General features: G+C 43.1%; 2 protein-coding genes across 8 annotated transcripts in view; both read left to right on the plus strand.

The window, feature by feature from the left end:
• Window positions 1-13,074, plus strand: part of dock10 (dedicator of cytokinesis 10) — a 62,949-nt gene extending 49,875 nt beyond the window's left edge. For 4 of the 6 annotated variants that reach the window (XM_046389128.1, XM_046389125.1, XM_046389126.1 and 1 more), the window contains exons 37-57: window positions 254-320; window positions 741-788; window positions 3,431-3,541; window positions 4,106-4,218; window positions 4,315-4,430; window positions 5,057-5,194; window positions 5,291-5,473; window positions 5,630-5,740; window positions 5,858-6,073; window positions 6,186-6,243; window positions 6,923-7,024; window positions 7,608-7,714; window positions 7,877-7,999; window positions 8,097-8,210; window positions 9,490-9,636; window positions 9,760-9,970; window positions 10,086-10,276; window positions 10,356-10,456; window positions 11,446-11,584; window positions 11,781-11,853; window positions 11,995-13,074. In XM_046389128.1, the coding sequence (XP_046245084.1) occupies window positions 254-320; window positions 741-788; window positions 3,431-3,541; window positions 4,106-4,218; window positions 4,315-4,430; window positions 5,057-5,194; window positions 5,291-5,473; window positions 5,630-5,740; window positions 5,858-6,073; window positions 6,186-6,243; window positions 6,923-7,024; window positions 7,608-7,714; window positions 7,877-7,999; window positions 8,097-8,210; window positions 9,490-9,636; window positions 9,760-9,970; window positions 10,086-10,276; window positions 10,356-10,456; window positions 11,446-11,584; window positions 11,781-11,853; window positions 11,995-12,053 (2,528 nt within the window). In that variant the 3' untranslated portion in view covers window positions 12,054-13,074. The remainder of the gene's footprint in view (window positions 1-253; window positions 321-740; window positions 789-3,430; window positions 3,542-4,105; window positions 4,219-4,314; window positions 4,431-5,056; window positions 5,195-5,290; window positions 5,474-5,629; window positions 5,741-5,857; window positions 6,074-6,185; window positions 6,244-6,922; window positions 7,025-7,607; window positions 7,715-7,876; window positions 8,000-8,096; window positions 8,211-9,489; window positions 9,637-9,759; window positions 9,971-10,085; window positions 10,277-10,355; window positions 10,457-11,445; window positions 11,585-11,780; window positions 11,854-11,994) is intronic. The other 2 variants (XM_046389130.1, XM_046389129.1) reach the window with 2 other exon arrangements.
• Window positions 13,075-14,316: 1,242 nt separating this feature from the next.
• On the plus strand, window positions 14,317-18,159 carry LOC124059276. Of its 2 annotated transcripts, XR_006843377.1 has the most exons (4): window positions 14,317-16,542; window positions 16,965-17,202; window positions 17,341-17,548; window positions 17,653-18,158. XR_006843377.1 is itself a non-coding variant. In XM_046389142.1 (3 exons), exons 1-3 carry the CDS (start codon window positions 16,227-16,229, stop codon window positions 17,468-17,470), a joined length of 684 nt encoding a protein of 227 aa, XP_046245098.1. In that variant the 5' UTR covers window positions 14,317-16,226; the 3' UTR covers window positions 17,471-18,159. The 2 variants fall into 2 exon arrangements, 1 of the variants encoding a protein (XP_046245098.1); XM_046389142.1 differs by having other exon boundaries at window positions 17,341-18,159.
• Window positions 18,160-18,300: the final 141 nt, after the last annotated feature.

Consider the following 18,300-nt stretch of genomic DNA (forward strand, 5'->3'; position numbering starts at 1 on the left):
CGCTGTGTGCTGTAAATGCTATTTATGGGTTATTATATTTACACCTATACTACATGTGGGGGTTACTCACACTAGATCAACAAATCAGTGTCTCTTTCTTGCAGGTTTGAAACTCTAATTAACATTAACTGTGTGAGCCAGTTTGTTTCAGTCACTCCGATACTGCCTTTTTTATTGTCTCTTTGCTGATCTGCAGTGTGTGTGTGTGGGTGTGTGGGTGTATGACACGATGTCTTTTGGTACCTCTTTCCAGATGTGCTGGTGTCCTACTGGCATCGAGCCATTCACCAGGAGATCTCAGACTTCTTTAACATCCTGGAGTAAGTGCTCTCCTTTCTTCATTGCAAAGTTTAACCATGGCTCCTTTTAGGCTCACTAGAGATAAGAATGCATAAAGAGATGGGGGGGGGGGGTGAGACAGGCTTGGATGGGAACAGGAAAATGAGAAAAGAAAAGAGGGGGAAATGTAGCCAGGAGTGAACAGATGAAAGTAATGACGCAGCAAGAGGGAGAAAAGGAAAACAGCCTGTAATTCCATTGAGAGCTCCCTATGCACCCTACACTGCAGTTAATTAACTGTCTGTGTTTCCTGTTTGTGTCAGCCTCTAGATTGAAATGTTGTAACTCTGTTTGATCTCATGCACTTCATCAGTCCTGTGTTCTTAACTTACAAACCACTGGAAAAACAAGCAAACCTTCCCCTGTCACCCAAGATACTTTAACGTTATCTGTTTCTTCAGACTGTGTCTTCAGCACTTCAGGTTCCTCGGAAAACGCCACATAGCCAGGTGAGTCTGTGCTCCTCACTGCTTTCTCGAACAAGGACGTGAACCGGGTCTCACTCAGATGCATTTATTGTGACGCTGCAGACATGAAAACGGCTCATTAACTCAACATACATGCCATAGCCAAAGGTTGTGACACTCCTCCCACCCACTGATACATAATTCATATAATCATGCGTACACACGAGTGCACACGTATGCAAATGAAGCCACGCAGACACATATGCGCAAACACACACAAATAAATGAATCAGGCACAGTCAGGCAGAAATACTAATATGTGCTCTGTATGCGTGTGCACACTCAGGGATGAGCTTCAAGAGGGGAAGAGGTAAAGAAGGGAAGAAAAGCAAGAGAGGGGGAGGTGAAACTCCTGGATTTTGCTGTTGAAAGAAAAGCACTGCTGGATATTGTACTGTAGTAGTTGGCAAGCACAGGATGGGGGTTGTTATCGTGTGTGTGTGCGTGTGTGCTTACTGGAGCTGAGCCATTGGCATCGCTCGACTCCTACATCTTCTGGTTCCTCCCAGCTAATTAAATTAGCCCCTTTTTTTTCCTTTCAGCAATAAGATGCTGAGATGTAAGCCAACAAAAGGCTGGGAGAACACACTGCTTTACTGTGTGTGGAGGCTTTGACAGAGGAAAGATAGCTGGAAGCCTTGCTAGCGCTCTCAGACATAGTTGAGCCTGTCTGGGGCTTCTAGCTACTTAACATTCGTCTGCAATACCAGGCCATGAGGGATTCACAGTCTTACTCCTGTGTCTGTCTCATTGTCTCTCTGTGTTAGCTGCTTGATTCCTAGTTGAGTCAGTGTGGGCATCCACTGAAGTTCAGGAGCCAAGTATTATACTAGCAGTGTGTAGCCAGCCAGCAATCTAGGAAGGCAGTCAGTCATCAGTCAGACAGCAATACAGCTATCACAGTTTCTCTAAACCTGGTTTCAAGTTTTACGTGTTTCTTGATGATATTAAATGCTTATGATTCAAGTGACAATAAAAGTGAAAGTTTGAGAAAAAGAAAATGTGTAGATGTGGTCAAATGTTGCTAAAATCTGATCGGTGCATGGACATACGTGACATCACCATTGTACAACTTAGCCTCATCCGTTTCAAAAGAGAGGTGGTGGGAAGAGAACAGTTGCAAAGAAAAGAGAGAAAAAAAAACAGAAATCTGTAATGTAACATAACCAAAATTGTTCCAAATTTGGCAGAAAATTGTGTGTTATTGGTTCCAGTGCTCGTTGGAGGTTTGTGAGAAGCTGGTTGAGAAAATAGCTTGTTGGGGCCTTTAAGTTTAACAGTGATCTTGCAATTTGTGTGTTGGTGCAGGGAGCCTCACCTCGTCAGTATAAATCACATTTTAGAATAAGATGCAGACACACTCGCTCACATGCACGATATACGCTACATGAGACAAACAAATGATTTGAATGTTTTCTCCCTGCTGAACTTGCTGTTTTAGTGTTTCCTCCACAGTGCATGCTTCATGCCCTCCGCCCTCACTGCATGCTGCTACTGCTTTTAGTGGGTTGTCAGTGTGGCTTCACATTACTGAAGTTCTTTTGCATTATCCTCTGTGTATTGATATAAATGCTAAGTACCATATTTCCTTAAATAGAAAACAGAGCCTTTATTTACCTCAACTGCAGGGGGCAGCAGGCATGTAAATTATGCTTTTAATACTGCAAAATACTGGTTGGCTGAGACATTAACACGCATGCGTCCACTGTGACTGAAATGCATTATTAACACTTGAGATGCTATTTTCTTGTTGAAAATAGTCATTATCAGAGAGCCTGCTTTTATTTAAGGAAATATGGTCAATGGAGAATTCATGATGGTGTATGTTAGTTTTATTTACATCCTTGTTCCTCACTGATGTTGCATGTCAACCTTGCAACCCTCCCTCTGCACGCCCTTGCCTCATGACTGGCTGGACTCCACCTGCTGCTTCACTCGATTGAGATTCCTTAAAGGGCTCTGATGCAGTAGTGTTGATTGATTTACATATTACTTGTGCCCTCTTTCTTTTGGCTGACCAAAGCAGCATTTGCTTTGTGTGTATCGACAGTCATTTTCCCAAGCTTCATTCAAGCATCATAAGAATCTGATATGCTGAACATATCTTTGTTTATGCTGCAGCTTAACTGTCTATTGGTTTCATCACATCTGTACTAATCTCCCTGCTGTCCACTCTTGTTATCGTAATGCTGACATAAAGCCTCTGCTCTCCGCTAACACACTAACAAGATTTAATTTAACATTCGCACAAAATTATGCTCCTGGCAGACTAAAACCACTGACTCCGCCAGGCCAATAACAATACAATCTGGCTGACCTCGCGCTGCTCTCATCACACCAAGGTCAAACTGGAGCTCCTCTATGCTTCTAGCATTTACAGGAACACACTGTGACCTGGTTGCTATAAATATTTAACAAGGTCACAAAAGCCCTGTATTGGAAAGTGTTTACATTTACACTATTAGGTCAATATTTATTGACTGCTGGCATGCTAGAGCAACTATTAGCATGCCACACGTAGTCACTATAACTGACTAATGATGCTAATGATGGTCACTAAAAAAAAATGATGATCTCGACTAAATTAACTAATGTTAGCTTTGATGTGATTGGCTCATGAACAGGAAGCTAGCCGCGGCAGTAAAGCTGGCCCAGTCCACCCAGGCCAATGGCACCCTGAAGGGCTCTAACCACCCCTCCCAGTCCTCTCATCCCTCAAGTCTCTTCCCACAATGGTAATCACCCTCCACCGGGAAAACACCTCAGTCATGATAGAGTTCAGCAATTTTAAATGTACTGAGTCTTTGGTTATTATTAAATTGTTCTTAATGCTAATAATGTCTGGTGTTTAGGCTCAAAATGTAAATATTTTCTTTAATAGCAAGAAACCCCAGACTGTTTGAATACAGGAACAACATACAACAACAACGATATGAGCACTTTTAGATAAATACATCCTTGTCCTGTGTATATTCATCTTTGATGTGACCACTGTGTGTTGCCATATGATAGACTGTGACTGTGTTCTCAGCATGCAACTCCTCATATCGGCAGCGTTTTGTGTGATTTGCCAGCCTTTGTCTCTGTACTCCCATGTGTTAATGGAACCCTGATAACAGCATGGGGACATGGATGCCATGCATATTTACCTGCCTATTAAAATACACAAGATCTGATTAGCCTATACCTGCCATTGGGTTTAGTGGAACATTAGCTCTAGTGTAATCTGAACAGGTAAGAAATAATATGTGTGAGTGCTGTGATAACGACTGGCGGCTGATCCCTTCTGTTGCCTCCAGGATGGCATCATCTGGAGGGGATGGTCACCGACACGCTCGCTCCCAAACCATGCCCATCATCAGGGGCAAGAATGCTCTCACCAACCCCAAACTGCTGCAGATGATGGAGACAGGTAACACACACAGACACACACACATTCACATTTTGCCTGGGATGAACATAAAGTTATTGAAATGGATTTGAGTTAAATACGTGATTCTGTTTGCAGATGGGAGTATTCAGGATGGGGACACTCTGAGTCCTACAGATATTGAGGCAAACTTGTCCACTGAGGTGGCCCTCACTGTGCTGGATGTGCTGGAGCTCTTTGTTCACCACCACAAGGTCTGATGTTCTTCGCTTCATCTATTTTCTTTTTTTTTAATGAGAATTTATGTCAGGCGTATATTGCTTTTTTCGGATAAGTGAAGCCTCTGAGTATTGTATTAGAGGTCATTCATATAATTATGTCAAATCTGTGTTCCGAGCTCCGTTTTTTGAGTTCATAATTACATGTAAATGCAAACAAATACATTTTAAGTTACAATATGTAGCATTTCAGCATTACAGCGTAAAAATAATGACTAGTTACATTTTGGCTGTTGAAAATAAAACCAGATTGTGTTTTTGTCTCTTCTTCTTGATAAAAACAACAACAAACAGTGAAATAGTGGCATTCTCATTTCTACCACAATCAGTGAACAAACTTAACAATTTTGCAAACTTGTTCTCCAAACAAAATATAAGTAGTTGTATATCTTACAGAGCAAAGTGCAATGTAAATCATGCACACATTTCATGCACATCCTAAGACCAAGACATTGGTATTCTACTCCCACCTGGTGGCTTGAAAAATCAGTTTATAAAAATTGTGTACATTGAACAAAACCTTTCTGTTTGGAAAAAAAAGCTGTTGTAACTTTGATAGTAAAATATGTTTTCTGTTTTTTTTCTGACATGAATCCACACAGAAGCAGCTGTTAATGGATGAAGGACAAAATGCAATGATGAAGAAGGTGCTGGACACCTACTTGCTCTTCTTTCAGATCAACCAATCAACCGCCACTCTACGACACGTCTTTGCTGCGCTCAGGCTCTTTGTTCAAAAGGTCCAGCAAACCTCATGTACACATATAACATGTAAGAGAAGATTTTTTTTTTTCCTTATTCCTCACATGCGTTTTCTTCTTCCTCTCTTTCTGCAGTTCCCCAATGCTTTCTTCCAAGGTAAGGCTGACCTGTGTGGCTGTCTGTGCTATGAGATCCTCAAGTGCTGCAACCACCGCTCCAGTTCCACCCAGACGGAGGCAGCTGCCCTGCTGTATTTTTTTATGAGAAAAAACTTTGAGTTTACCAAGGGCAAGTCTATAGTCCGCTCGCATCTACAGGTCAGTGAGCCTACAATGTAGTTCACATGTATAATTTCAGTTGTGTATGGATGTATATGTATAATTATGTATTGTAATGTAATTATGTATGTATAATTTATTGTGTATTTTGTGAATCACATATGTCTTGAAGCCATACTGCTCTTTCCGCATCAGGTGATCAAGGCAGTGAGCCAGTTGATAGCAGATGCTGGCATTGGAGGCTCAAGATTTCAGCAGTCATTGGCTATCATCAATAACTTTGCCAACGGAGACGTGCCACTCAAGGTATAGCAGGTTCTGTGTTTATATTACAGCTTTATTACCAATAATTCTAATGTATAGAGGTATTTAATCCTACTTTTGTACTTAAAACAATGAATGTTCATAACACGTTTTCTACAGAACACTTCATTCCCTGCTGAGGTGAAGGACCTGACCAAACGGATCAGGACGGTGCTGATGGCCACAGCACAAATGAAGGAGCATGAGAAGGATCCAGAGATGCTGGTGGATCTTCAGTACAGTCTGGCCAACTCCTACGCCAGCACTCCTGAGCTTCGACGCACCTGGCTGGAGAGCATGGCCAAGATTCACGTACGCAACGGCGACCTCTCTGAGGTGATACATGTTATACTTTTTAGCTTGCCTTTGCTTCAGAAACTCCACAAATGGCTTTCAGAACAAAGAACCACTCGGAATTCATGGTATTGTGTCTGACTTTCCTTTCCAGGCTGCCATGTGCTACATCCACATCTCAGCGCTGATTGCTGAATCATTGAAGAGGAGAGGTTGGTCTGCACATGCTGCTGCTTTGACTTTTACTTTTTGCAGCATGGTTTGTGTGTTCGTGTGTGTGCGCAAATATTTGTGCATATGTTGGGCTCTTATATTGCTGTGTAGTGTGTGTATCTTTGCAGACATGGTAACTTCTAACCAGACGGTTTGACCACTGCCATCGTTTATGAATCTGCAAACCACTTTCACTCTCTTCTAACACGATCATTGAAAAACTCAGTCCTTCATATCATTATGGAGGTTGCCTGAAAGCAAGCACACTGATGACTTGAGTATGTCTTAGTATGCTGAAGATCAGTTAGGACCTCAGAGAGAATGCAGTTGCATAGTATAGATCTGTCTTTGCATCCAAATACCATTCCCATTTAGACCTTCTAGTGTAAATAGAAACTTATGTCTGCACATTTCGCTGTGCTTCGTGTCCCTCTATCTGCAAATCTGTTTGCGCTTACATGTGCATGCTTCCTCATTCAGGTTACAGCATGTGTCTGTCTTTTGCTATACCTGGCTGACATCTTTTCGCATGCACCCAATGCTCTGAGCCTGTGTGCCAAACGCTAGCATGCCAGCAGCTCGGCTGATTCATGAGCTCTGTCCTCTAGCATGAAAGGCAAAAGCAAGTGGACGTCAACTTTGTAAACCTCCTCCTCCTCCTCCACTCCTACCAAACAGGCTACTGGAGAGCTGACAAGGCCAGGATGTCCAGTGTTTCCCCTGAAGAAAGCCCTGTCTTTAACTGTAGCTCCTTACTAACTACCTCCCGAGATCAAGACAGTGAGTGTGTGCGCCTGGGGCCTGCTGGGTGGTGGGGTTGGGAGTTCAGAACATGGTGATGGAGAGACGAGCGGCTGTGGGAGGGAGTGGGTGTGCACTGATATGCAAGCTGGATGGAATGTGTTGACATTGACAGGTGGACATGGTTTGGATTGAAGGAAGTGGTTGCCACCTCCCAGTTCAAATCTTAACCACTGCACCGATGGATAAGGTTTTCTTAGTGAAATGTTTTGAGGACCGCTGTTCTTGCCTTAACAATATGAGATCGTGTGAGGTTATCGCTCTTTACTGTCACTGTTTGACCCTCACTGTTCACTCAAGTCTCACTGGATAAGATGTTCAGTGTCACTGAGGTTTGATATGAAGCACGCTCACATTTGATGTTATTAATTTTCATTTGACTTGACTGAAAAACAAAAAAAAAACCTCTGTGAAGTGCTTCTTGTATTTTAATACAAGACTGTGTGTGATGGATTTATTTTATGCATCTGTGTGTCTAAAAACTAAACAATAATGTGTGACCTTTTATAGGAAACGTATATTTCTTAACCATGACATGACTCTCACTTCTCTGAAACCCCAGCGTCGTTCTCTATGGGCTGGGCAGCGTTTATGTGCATCAGCCCTAATGTTAAAGAGGAGGGCGCCATGAAGGAAGACACTGGTACACAGGACACACCCTACACAGAGGTCAGTGCTGGTCAGGTTACTCCTGAACAAAACCGCCCAAGCAACGAGATTTGCCTCATCAAGTAACATTTCACAATCGTAACCACTGTTGCCAGTTTGAGAAGGTGTGTTGAGTTTCTTTTTCCTCTAAAATATGCTTCCTGATCTTGTTGCACTGTGTAGGACACCCTGGTAGAGCAACTGGAGCTCTGCGTGGACTATCTGTGGAAATCGGAGAGACACGAGCTCATCGCTGACATCAACAAACCTGTGATCGCTGTGTTTGAAAAGAGACGAGATTTTAAGGCAACTATTAAATTAACCCTTGCGCTCTTCGTGTGTGTGTGTGTCTGCATGAGTGTCCTGAGGTTAACCATACATGTGCATCTGTGTGCGCCCACAGAGACTGTCAGAGCTGTACTATGACATCCATCGCTCCTATCTCAAGGTGACTGAGGTGGTGAACTCAGAAAAGCGTCTCTTTGGTCGCTACTACCGTGTCGCTTTCTATGGACAGGTGAGCTACGGTGTATCACTGCCACCAGTACACGCTTACATGGGTGCTAGACACACGATGACAAACACACCTGTGGCTTCCTATGCCCTGTATGTCCCTGTATGTGCTGTGCTTTACCATATGAATATATCTAAGGTCATCCACAAAAGACCGAAACTTAAACATCATAGTGCTGCTGGTAAAGTAATGTATGCCTAGTGTAAGTAATGCAGATCGACAAAACACGTCTTATTCCCCAAATTACAATGTTTCTGTTGGTGTTGGTTGGGACTTCTTTTCAAAAGGACAGTCTCTACAAAGAGACTTTGTTCCAATGCTATTTTTCAATGCTTTGTCTGTCTCAAACCAAAGCAGCTGAAGTCAAGGCCAGGAAAAAAAATATTCACTTCACTAGATACCACCAGGGGCATGTAGGATTTAGAAAAAAAGTCTTTAGAAACAGTAAAAGCATAACAGGTGGCTTGCGCTCTGGTTTATCCTTGAAACCCTGACTTTATCTGTGGAGAGGCGTCATGCAGCAGGGACTTGGATTTTAAGAATCTCAATCCTTGACACAGTTTGTTAATGACGAGCTCATTTCCATGCAGGGATTTCAGGCCTGTCAAGTGAAAAAAAATTGTTTAAAAGCCCATAATGAGAATATGAAAACCTCCTCGCTCTTGGAAAAAATTAGAATTAGAAATTATTAGATTATTAGATTAGGATTAGGGTTTTTTTTAAAATCAAGTCAGTGTCCTTAATTTCTCTGTTTGCTCTTTTCTTCTTTTTTTTTTAAAAAAAATTTATATTCTATATCAAGATTGCGGTAAGTTTTCCATGTGTTTGATTTTCCATTCTCCTCTAACCACTTTTACCTCTCTTCTCCTTCTACCACTATTAACATCTGCTGTTCTTACCCTCTGAAGGGTTTGTGTCAAGCTTGCCGTGATCCATTTTACTTCCCATAATATTCAAGATGAAAGCTGGTGTCAAATGAAACAAGAAGATGCTTCTTAATAAACCTCATTCACCTTTGACATTTGCCTCCAATACTGCTTTGAAAATGACCTCTTACCCCCCCCCCCGTCCAGAACTTAACACTAATCATTAGGGCTGAGTTATTTTAACACTTCTTATGTGTACCAGAAACCACCAGGGGGCAGTATAAAATCAGGTTGTCATTTATTTAAGGTGTGTTGTGACAACAAAAGCAGCATCGTCTAAATATTACACTTGCGTCGCGTACACATAAGCATGTAACAGGCTTTGCTAACTATTGTGTGCCTATGTGTTGTGGTAGGGTTTCTTTGAGGAGGAGGAGAGCAAAGAGTTCATCTACAAAGAGCCGAAGCTGACAGGGCTGTCAGAAATCTCTCAGAGATTACTCAAACTCTACTCAGACAAGTTTGGAGCTGATAATGTCAAGATGATCCAGGACTCCAATAAGGTAAATGACATAAGCAGGCTGTTTTGTAAGCCGTCAAAAGGGAATAATTTGTCTGGCTTATATCGTTGGTCGTATATGTAACAAAAAATTCATTGTTGCTCGCTCGACATCCTTTAAAAACAGGTAAATCCTAAAGACCTGGACCCCAAGTTTGCCTACATCCAGGTGACATACGTGGTGCCCTACTTCGACGAGAAAGAACAACAGGAAAAAAGGACAGATTTTGAGAGGCATCACAACATCAACCGCTTTGTGTTTGAGACGCCGTTCACTCTGTCCGGGAAGAAACACGGAGACGTGGAGGAACAGTGCAAGAGACGCACCATACTGACCAGTAAGTATTAGTTTATGTACGGTCTCTGTCCTCACATCAGGCTGGTAGGAAACTAAAAGGTCGAGCTTGTCTGGACACATGGTCTATCTACTGCTATTTCACTCTCTCTCCTCAGCGAGTTCCAGCTTCCCCTACCTAAAGAAGCGCATCCAGGTGGTGGAGCACCAGAGCACAGAAATGAACCCGATTGAGGTAGCCATTGACGAGATGTCACGTAAAGTCTCTGAGCTCAACCAGCTCTGCAACATGGAGGAGGTGGACATGATCCGCCTGCAGCTGAAACTGCAGGGCAGCGTCAGCGTCAAGGTTGGCATCTTTCCAAAACTCAGATTTGTTGGGTGACTTCGGGTGCTTTGTTTTGTCTCACCTGATCTCCTCCTTTTAGGTGAATGCGGGACCTATGGCTTACGCAAGGGCGTTTTTGGAGGAGAAGAACGCCAAGAAGTACCCAGACAACCAGGTCAAACTGCTCAAAGAGATCTTCAGGTAAGATTAAATGCCCAGCTCAGTGCAAAATGATGATTGATGATGATCATTTTATATTGTGAGTGTCTAGGAACAATAAAATCCCTGCGTGCTTGCGACCATTAAAAGCATTTCGTAAATTTAAGCTTTTTGTATGAAATCAGTGTTAGAGAAAATGTGGAAGGGAATCCAAACTCAAATTTAAATACAGATAATAACACAGCTCTGTTTAGCTCCATGTCATGCAAGTGCACATGGGAAATGCAGTTTAAGTCCAGCTGCATTTGAAATCAGGCTGGTGCACCATAAACATAAATGAATCCATATCAAAAATGTCAAAAATTAAAGGAAAGCAAACTGTGCAGAAATATCAGAAAAAGAACTGCTGTGCATTTTGTTCGTGACTTTAAAGTGTACTTGTTTTCACGCTAAATACATTTTATCAAGGGAATAAACATGAATCAGTAGTAAATAATTGTCTCAGCTAAACACAGTTTGACAATCTTTTCCTCTGCATTTAACCCATCCTTGGTTGAACACACTCATGCAACACCTGGCAAATTACAGGCAGCACACAGCACACACACAGAAACACACAGCCACTGTCAGGCAGGGAGCAAACTGGGGATTAAGTGCCTTGCTCAAGGACATATCAGCAGGCTAATGGGGGGAAGGGGGCTCTAATCCACATATGATCAAATAGCTAGAAACTACAGCACCAATAAAGGCTGTCTTACAGTAAATCAACGTAAATATGTTAAGTCAAATGTGTAAATACAAGGGAAGGAAATAGTGCAAAAACAGAAAGGATCTGGTTTTTGGTTATGCTGCACCAACAATCTTCTTCAAGGGGCAAACTCCTACAGCCATCAGGCAGCCCTGCTTGTGTTTGATTAACGGAAAGGAATTATCAGAGCCTAATAGCTTCTGACTTCTTGAAAAAGTCACAGATCTGCAAAGGTCGGATTCACAGCCTGAATAATCAGTGAAACTTTGCTCGCGCCCTGCAGGCAGTTTGCAGAAGCCTGTGGTCAGGCTTTGGATGTTAATGAGCGTCTGATCAAGGAGGACCAGCTGGAGTACCAGGAGGAGATGAGAGCTCACTACCGGGACATGCTGACTGAGCTGTCTGGCATCATGAATGAACAGGTCTCACTATGCAATGAGCATTGAGTGTCCAGGCTTATGTTATTGTTCAGTGGCAGGACATAATGAGCATCACCTTTCCTCTGCATTATTTCATGAGACGCTTTGCATTTTTCCTGGGCATCAGCTTCTGGTTTTTTTTACCTCATACTTCTCTCCACTTCTTCTTCTCTTTTTTCTTCTTTTCCTCTCATTACAGCTACAAAAAAGTGTTCTTGCTGCCACTACCTCATCTCTGTCTAACAGCTCTTTGTCCACACTTTCTAAGACTGGTATGTCATGTCATCAAATTCCCTCAGAAAAGAAATCATGACGCCTCGCTAGTTGCTTTCGCTGCCTGTTTCAGAGCCAAGTCTTACTCCTTTTGAACTTTCCTGTTCCGACTCAAGCTTTCTATTCTCGCTCTTGTCCAGATTCCTCACACAAGACAACCAGGAACGGAACGGCACAGCGCCTACTAAATGGCCAGTAGACCCACAAGAAATTCTTTGTGCCAGGGAAGTACTCCCCGACCCCCCCAACAATAATTTGCTTCAGAGCGCCAGTTTGATCCTCGGATTGGCTCATTTGCTTGTTTCTGACTGTTGTTGTTTCCTGCTGCAGGGAACAACGGGCTAAGTCGAACTGTGACCGATGAGCGAGTGTAGAGAAAACAAGGGAAGAAATGTGTAGACTGTGATTGTGATAGTCTGTAGTCCCGTCGTTGAAAACGTTGACTATCTACAATAGAGGCCAGACTGCTGGACTGTTAGTTACTGTTTTGTTTTGGTTTTAGAGACTCGATCCATGTCTCATATGGATCCCCCCCACCTGCCCAGCCAGACTAATTCATCAGCTTACATACTGACATACACACACACATACAAATACACATGGTGCATATGTTCCCACACCCACGTGCACACAACATGCGCCTTGTCTCCACAACCCTGTCCCTTTAGAGAACAGTGACCTTACTGAGCTCGAGGTGTGTTCGGCTGTATATGTATTATATAGCTTTCTGGTGCATTTTGATGACAGTTTTTAAATTTGACAGTTTTTTTTCTCTGGGATATCCTTGTTCTTCAAACTATCTCAAGAGTCGGGGGAAAATAATGTGAAAAAAAGAGAGTTTTGGAAAACAGGTGTTAATGAGGCATCTGAAAGGTTGAACGCACCTCCAGTTCCTGTCTGAATGTAGAGCAGCTCCGCATTGCTACTTTGTATCCTTGCTAACGTTCTGGAAATATCAGCCTGCCGATTTTCAAACGGAAACAAAAAAAAACAATTATGTTTTGTAACATTTTTATGATTGAAATTGCATTGTTACTGTTATTATTTCCTGTACTGTTTTGAATTGTAAATAAGAAATATTAATATTTAAAATGTTTGAAATGTTTCTTTTTTTTTTATAAAATATACAGTATATAAATATTTGTTTAGCTGAATTTAAAAAAAAAGAACAAAAACTAAAGTTTTATGTATAACATTTAAATAAAATTTTGTTTATGTCCAAAATTCATTCTCCTCTTCGGCCGTACGTCTTCTCTTCTTTTTGTCCTCACTCTCAGATGTCCTCTCACCACATTGTCGTCTCTCAGTGTGTTAATTGCGTTCGCCCATGTTTCCGCTCATGCTGAATGGGGTAAAATCGTTTTCTAAAATGAACCCTGTGCCTCAGCTGCAGCTAAGCACCGCATCCTCTCGTAATCTGTCCATTGACTTGACCAGGCAACAGATGATTGTATATAATTGTGAGGTCCTTCACCTGGACAACAGATGGAACTTTGTGAAATGAAAATGCGTAATGAGCGAACGCAGCCTGACAAAGGAAACCAATTTTTGCCTTGATTATAATATACAAATCTTAAAATCCATCAGGTCTTAAAGGCAACAATACTGTCTCCAACTTTAAGCTTAGGAGGTGGGGATAGTGTGTGGAGAAACAGCTGACAATGAATTTAGTCTTAATTGAAAAGTCAAGGATAAATAATTAACTAAAACTAATAGAAAACAAAAGCGTAAATGTTTTCCCACTTTTGACACTCTAAAAAAAGGAGCAGTTTGAAAGTTTGTTGTTCGTATGAAAATGTTGTAAGATCCACATGAAAGTAGAGACAGGCGTGATGGACTTTGGGGGCTCCATCTTACAGCGTGAGACAGCAGAAGGTTGGTGGAGGTTCAGCCTGCCTTTTGTCATGTGTGCAGCTGTATGGGACTCCTCAGTTGTTGTTCTGTATTGCCTGCTGTCACATCCTCTTCGAGGAGCAAGTGTCAGTGCAGCAGCTTAATAATATACAGCGGTGCTTAGGTTAAAATGTCCGCTCTGCTGCATCAAAGCTTTCAGATAAGAGAGATCGGGGGTTGTTTCTGACCAACAGAAGGACGTTTGGCTTTAGGTCGAGCTGTCAGCATCAACGCCTCAGGGGCCCGTGCTGCTGTGTTTATAGCCTGACATTTTCAACAAAAAAAAATCCCAATCCATTTGTAAGTGCAAAGGTGTCCCAACATATCCTTGACACAACGAGGCAGGATCACTGTTGCTGTAATCCTGCAAGAAATGAATAGAACAGACTCTGAAAGCAACAATCCTTTGTTTTCCATTTCTTTTTCAGACAAGTAAGAACAAAGCCAGCAGACGAATCAATCCAAATCTGAGCATTTTGTTTAGATCAGATAGAGCCTGAAGAGGCTGCATTCGTGCTTTGCATCTGCATTGTTGACTCCGTATTTCAGTATAACTGAAGCCCCTAACCAGACCATTGTACTAATGGGAATTAAAGAGAACAGTTTTGCTATAATTGAGAACAGGAAGAGCGTTGGATGAGTTTTTAATAGTTCCCTTTTAATTACTTTAATTAACTGATCTGCTGAATGTTTCCTCTGGTAGACTTTGTTGTAGCTAATGTTTAATATGAAATTTTAATTTTGCTGTAATTTCAGTTCAGGTGTTCTCTTGACACTCCCTTACATGCAGCGTTCAAAGTTAGTATTCAGATTCAAAAAGCATGCAGAAACGACCAAAGAAAGCGGCAAAGAAAGCAACGTAGAAAGAAACCTGCCGGAACGTTCTGATAACGTGTTCATTATGTGAGTTCAGCACGCAGAAAAGTATAAAAGTTTTGGTTTAGCTTTCCATGAAAGTGAAATGACATTAGCATTTAGCATGTGCTCTGACAGAACAGTTTTTCCATAGGATCTGGTGTCAGCTTTTTTCCAAGAGAGTATAATTACTGACCACGCAGAGAGAGAGCAGCAGAGTGGCTGTTTATTTATTGATGCTAAGCCTGAGGTTGTGGCTATGCACATAAAAAGAGGTTAAGTGACCCAGAACACAGAGCTGCCGGTGAAAGACAGCATGCAGTCCTCTGTCTCCCCCACGTCTGTCCCTCTGTCTGCCTGACAAGGCCGCTGACACGTTTATATCTCTGTCTCTTCACTCTCCCTCTGTGGCTGCACACCTGAGGTGCAGCAGATTGAGTTTCACTGACCTCCTGCCTGCTCCTCCACAAACTCCCTTCCTTCCAGCCAGCCGGCATTGCTCTCCTCATCGCATCACATCTCATCTCTCTGTCGTCTCCCTCCCCTTCTGCAGCCTATTTTGTGAACCAGACAGGAGTGTGGCTGATCGGGTTTCTGTGTGCCTCCCCTCCCGGTGGCCTGGAGTCCGGCAGGGGTCAGGTTGCTCTGAGCCAGCTCCATTCAGTCCAGGTTACAGGTGTTAAAATGTCTCAAACCTACCTGGCCGCTCACTAATTTCTCTTCCTGGCAGTATTTCATATTTTAGGTCATTTTAAAGCATATTTCTTTTCATGCTGGAGTCAGCCCAGCTAAGCTACAGGTGCACTCACAGACTGTCTGGTCTTTTCATAATGGGTTTCAACCTGTGGCCACATGAGCTCCACTGCAGCACCTGACGATACAACTGCAGCTGAAGAGCCCCATTGAGAGTAATTATCTGTCATTTCCTTCTTTGTGTGCTGCCTGCCTGTGTTTCATGTCTGTTGCAGTGATTCCTTCTCTTATTATTTATCAAACGCCAGTTTTGTTTTCCCAAGACTCATCATTGTCTCAACCCCCTTACTTTGTCTTTATCAAACAATATGCATATTCATAAGACAGATCCAGGACCAAATTTTGTCTCTGTGTCTCTGTCCTCTGAGTGAAATCAATGAAACCTCACTGATCTTAAATCCACGTGTAAATGGTCTTCCGCGTTCCCTCCTACATCTTTCTTTGCTGACAGATTTAATTAATATTTTAGAGAGAGGATCTTGTAATCCTAACGAGGACACGAGCCTCACATTGAGGTGCCAAAAACAAATCTGAGCTCCTTCTCCTGCTCTTCACCTAAAACATGAAGTCGCTGCGCATGTTGCGGGGCCAGAAAGCGCTCAAAGCTATTTCAGAGGTCCTGCAGGTTTCTCAACCCTCCCGCCATTCAAGCTCCTGTGCAGCGCGCATCTCATTTCCGAACCCCCCTGCTTAGTTTTCCTGAAACTGGACGCCGGGCGCTGATTAATAAAACATCCAGTGCGTGCTGCACCGGAGCCCTTTCAGCTGTATAAGTGGTGAAAGGCGACATAATCTGCCCACAGCAAGATCTGGACTGAGATTGAGGCACACACACAGCAGAGAGAGGGACCTTCAAAACCTCCGGAGCAGCATGTTAAAGCCCCAGAAGCACGGTGAGCTTCTCCTGCGCGACTCCCCGCCGGTGTTCGGGAAGCCGTGGTACTGGCAGCGCAGCAGCGGCACCATGGAGAGCACCCGCAGCCTGGCGCAGGTCATCATGGAGATGCGGGATGAGATCCAGAAGCTGGAGGCGGAGAACCGAGAACTGAGGGGAGACTACGGGGCCGTGTCAGGGCAAGGCAGCCCGGTGTCCCCAGGAGCAGAGCGGCAGGCTGGAACGGAGGAAAACCCCTATGTGAACCTGAGGCGAAATGTGTCTGCGCCAGTCCTGGAGGGGCAGTACAAAGGTAAGAGTAAACGCCTTTACTGCACTACAGACAGCAGGATTTAAAATGTGACATTAACTTTTGACCCAAGTCAGAGTCAAAACTGTTAAACCCCGTGGATAACGTGGGTAGGTGGGATTTTAAAGGAGCACTGCAACGATTTGACATCACATTTTCATTGACAGAGCAGACGAAACAATGTTCAAAATCTACTCACTGGCCTCTCGTTGAAACATTTTTACAGAGAAATTTACTGTCTGCTCTCCTAAATGCTGAGGAAATGTGAGAAAGGACAAGAATAGCTTGTTTTCATTCCAAAAAGTGATCTCACTTTTTTTAATCAGCATAGAAAAACACATTCTACATGAACATTTCCTCTGTGTTTTCTTTCCGTATATACCTCCGCACTGTGGAAATGAATCCATGTTCATGTTACTTCGCAGAGAACGCTATCATGACTGTCCGAAGGTACTCCATCAGCTCCAACATGTCTGGGGTGAGCGTGAGAGAGCGAGGAACTGACAGGGCTCAGAGGAATGACTCCAGATGGGGAAGACTGCATGAACGAATCCAGCATGAACGAATCCAGCACGGGAACAACATCTTTGGCAACTCAGCCAGAGGGGAAGCGGAGAAAGTTACCAACAGGCACTCCCTGCAGGAATATGTACACCAAAACAGGTACAAACAGGCACATCATGTATGTTTAATCCGCAAAAATGTAGCTTTTAAGCAACATTTTTGAATAAAAGCTGGTTTGTCTGTTTCCCAGTTGGCAGCCATAAAACTCCTGTGATTTGTTTGACCTTTTTCTTTTAGAGCCAAGGTTAAAACTGTCACATTCCTTCTACCTGTGGATGACATTTACACCAACCGGCCGGTTCTCACCAAGCACCGGGAGGAGCCTAAAGTCACGGAGACGGCTGCCATGGCTGAGACAGATTCTTGAGAGCAGAAGCTGAACTTTCTGGCTGTGGCCATGAGTCGAAATGCAGACGTGAACTGAGCCTTTGTGGCCTCCAAACAGGTCAGCCTCTTCATTTAGGTCAGTGTAGAACGGGCTCTTACTGAGTGGGCCAGCAGGCTGATTTTATCACACCTGACCACACAAACAGAAGACTCTGGTTACAGGTGTGGTTTTCATCCGGGCCATGGCGATCCAGGCCCGGTTAAAAGTGACAAGACACGGGACCCCTCTGCGACGTGGATCAGATGTCTGGACTCCTCTCTCAAACCAAGGGTGTCGTCTTTGGAGTGAGACAAACGCCTGCGGGTGACGGCTCTTTTACGGACAGTTGTGGTCGCTGACTCAGGCCTCGTGAGCAACACACTCATTATTTATTCATCTTTGTTCCTTTTCACCGTGTAAACTTAAATGGGTTGTCAAGGAGCCCACGTGTGTGTTCAGACATGTGACCCGTTTCTTGAAAGTGGTCCTTAAAGAGTGTGTGTGTGTGTGTGTTTTAATGCTACTCACACTCTCTAGTGTCTGCCATCATGTATGGAAGCCTTCTTGTAAATACACCAGTGTTTGTTTTGGCATGCTAATATGAGAATTAAAGTCAGGCGCTGTAAGCTACTACCTGTAGTCTATGAGCTGTTATTTTTAAATTACACTACATTAAAGGCGTTTGTTTAAATATCTGTTAGCCTGCAATATGTAGTATATGTAGGAGAGTGGTTGTTTTAAGGCTTGGATGAGATAAAATACTAATAATCTGATGTATGGGAGCTCAAAAGGGACAATTTTAGCTCATGTTTTACATTTTTCTCAGTCTG

Source organism: Scatophagus argus, chromosome 5, assembly GCF_020382885.2.
Source record: "Scatophagus argus isolate fScaArg1 chromosome 5, fScaArg1.pri, whole genome shotgun sequence".
In the NCBI taxonomy this organism is placed as follows: domain Eukaryota; kingdom Metazoa; phylum Chordata; class Actinopteri; family Scatophagidae; genus Scatophagus; species Scatophagus argus.

What these genes read in the sequence shown, in the direction of transcription:
- LOC124059276 (XM_046389142.1), top strand. Translation starts at nt 16,227, where the DNA reads ATGTTAAAGCCCCAGAAGCACGGTGAGCTTCTCCTGCGCGACTCCCCG. An exon ending in CCTGGAGGGGCAGTACAAAG is followed by an intron (nt 16,543 to 16,964) that starts GTAAGAGTAAAC and finishes GTTACTTCGCAG; the next exon opens with AGAACGCTATCATGACTGTC. An exon ending in GAATATGTACACCAAAACAG is followed by an intron (nt 17,203 to 17,340) that starts GTACAAACAGGC and finishes TTTTTCTTTTAG; the next exon opens with AGCCAAGGTTAAAACTGTCA.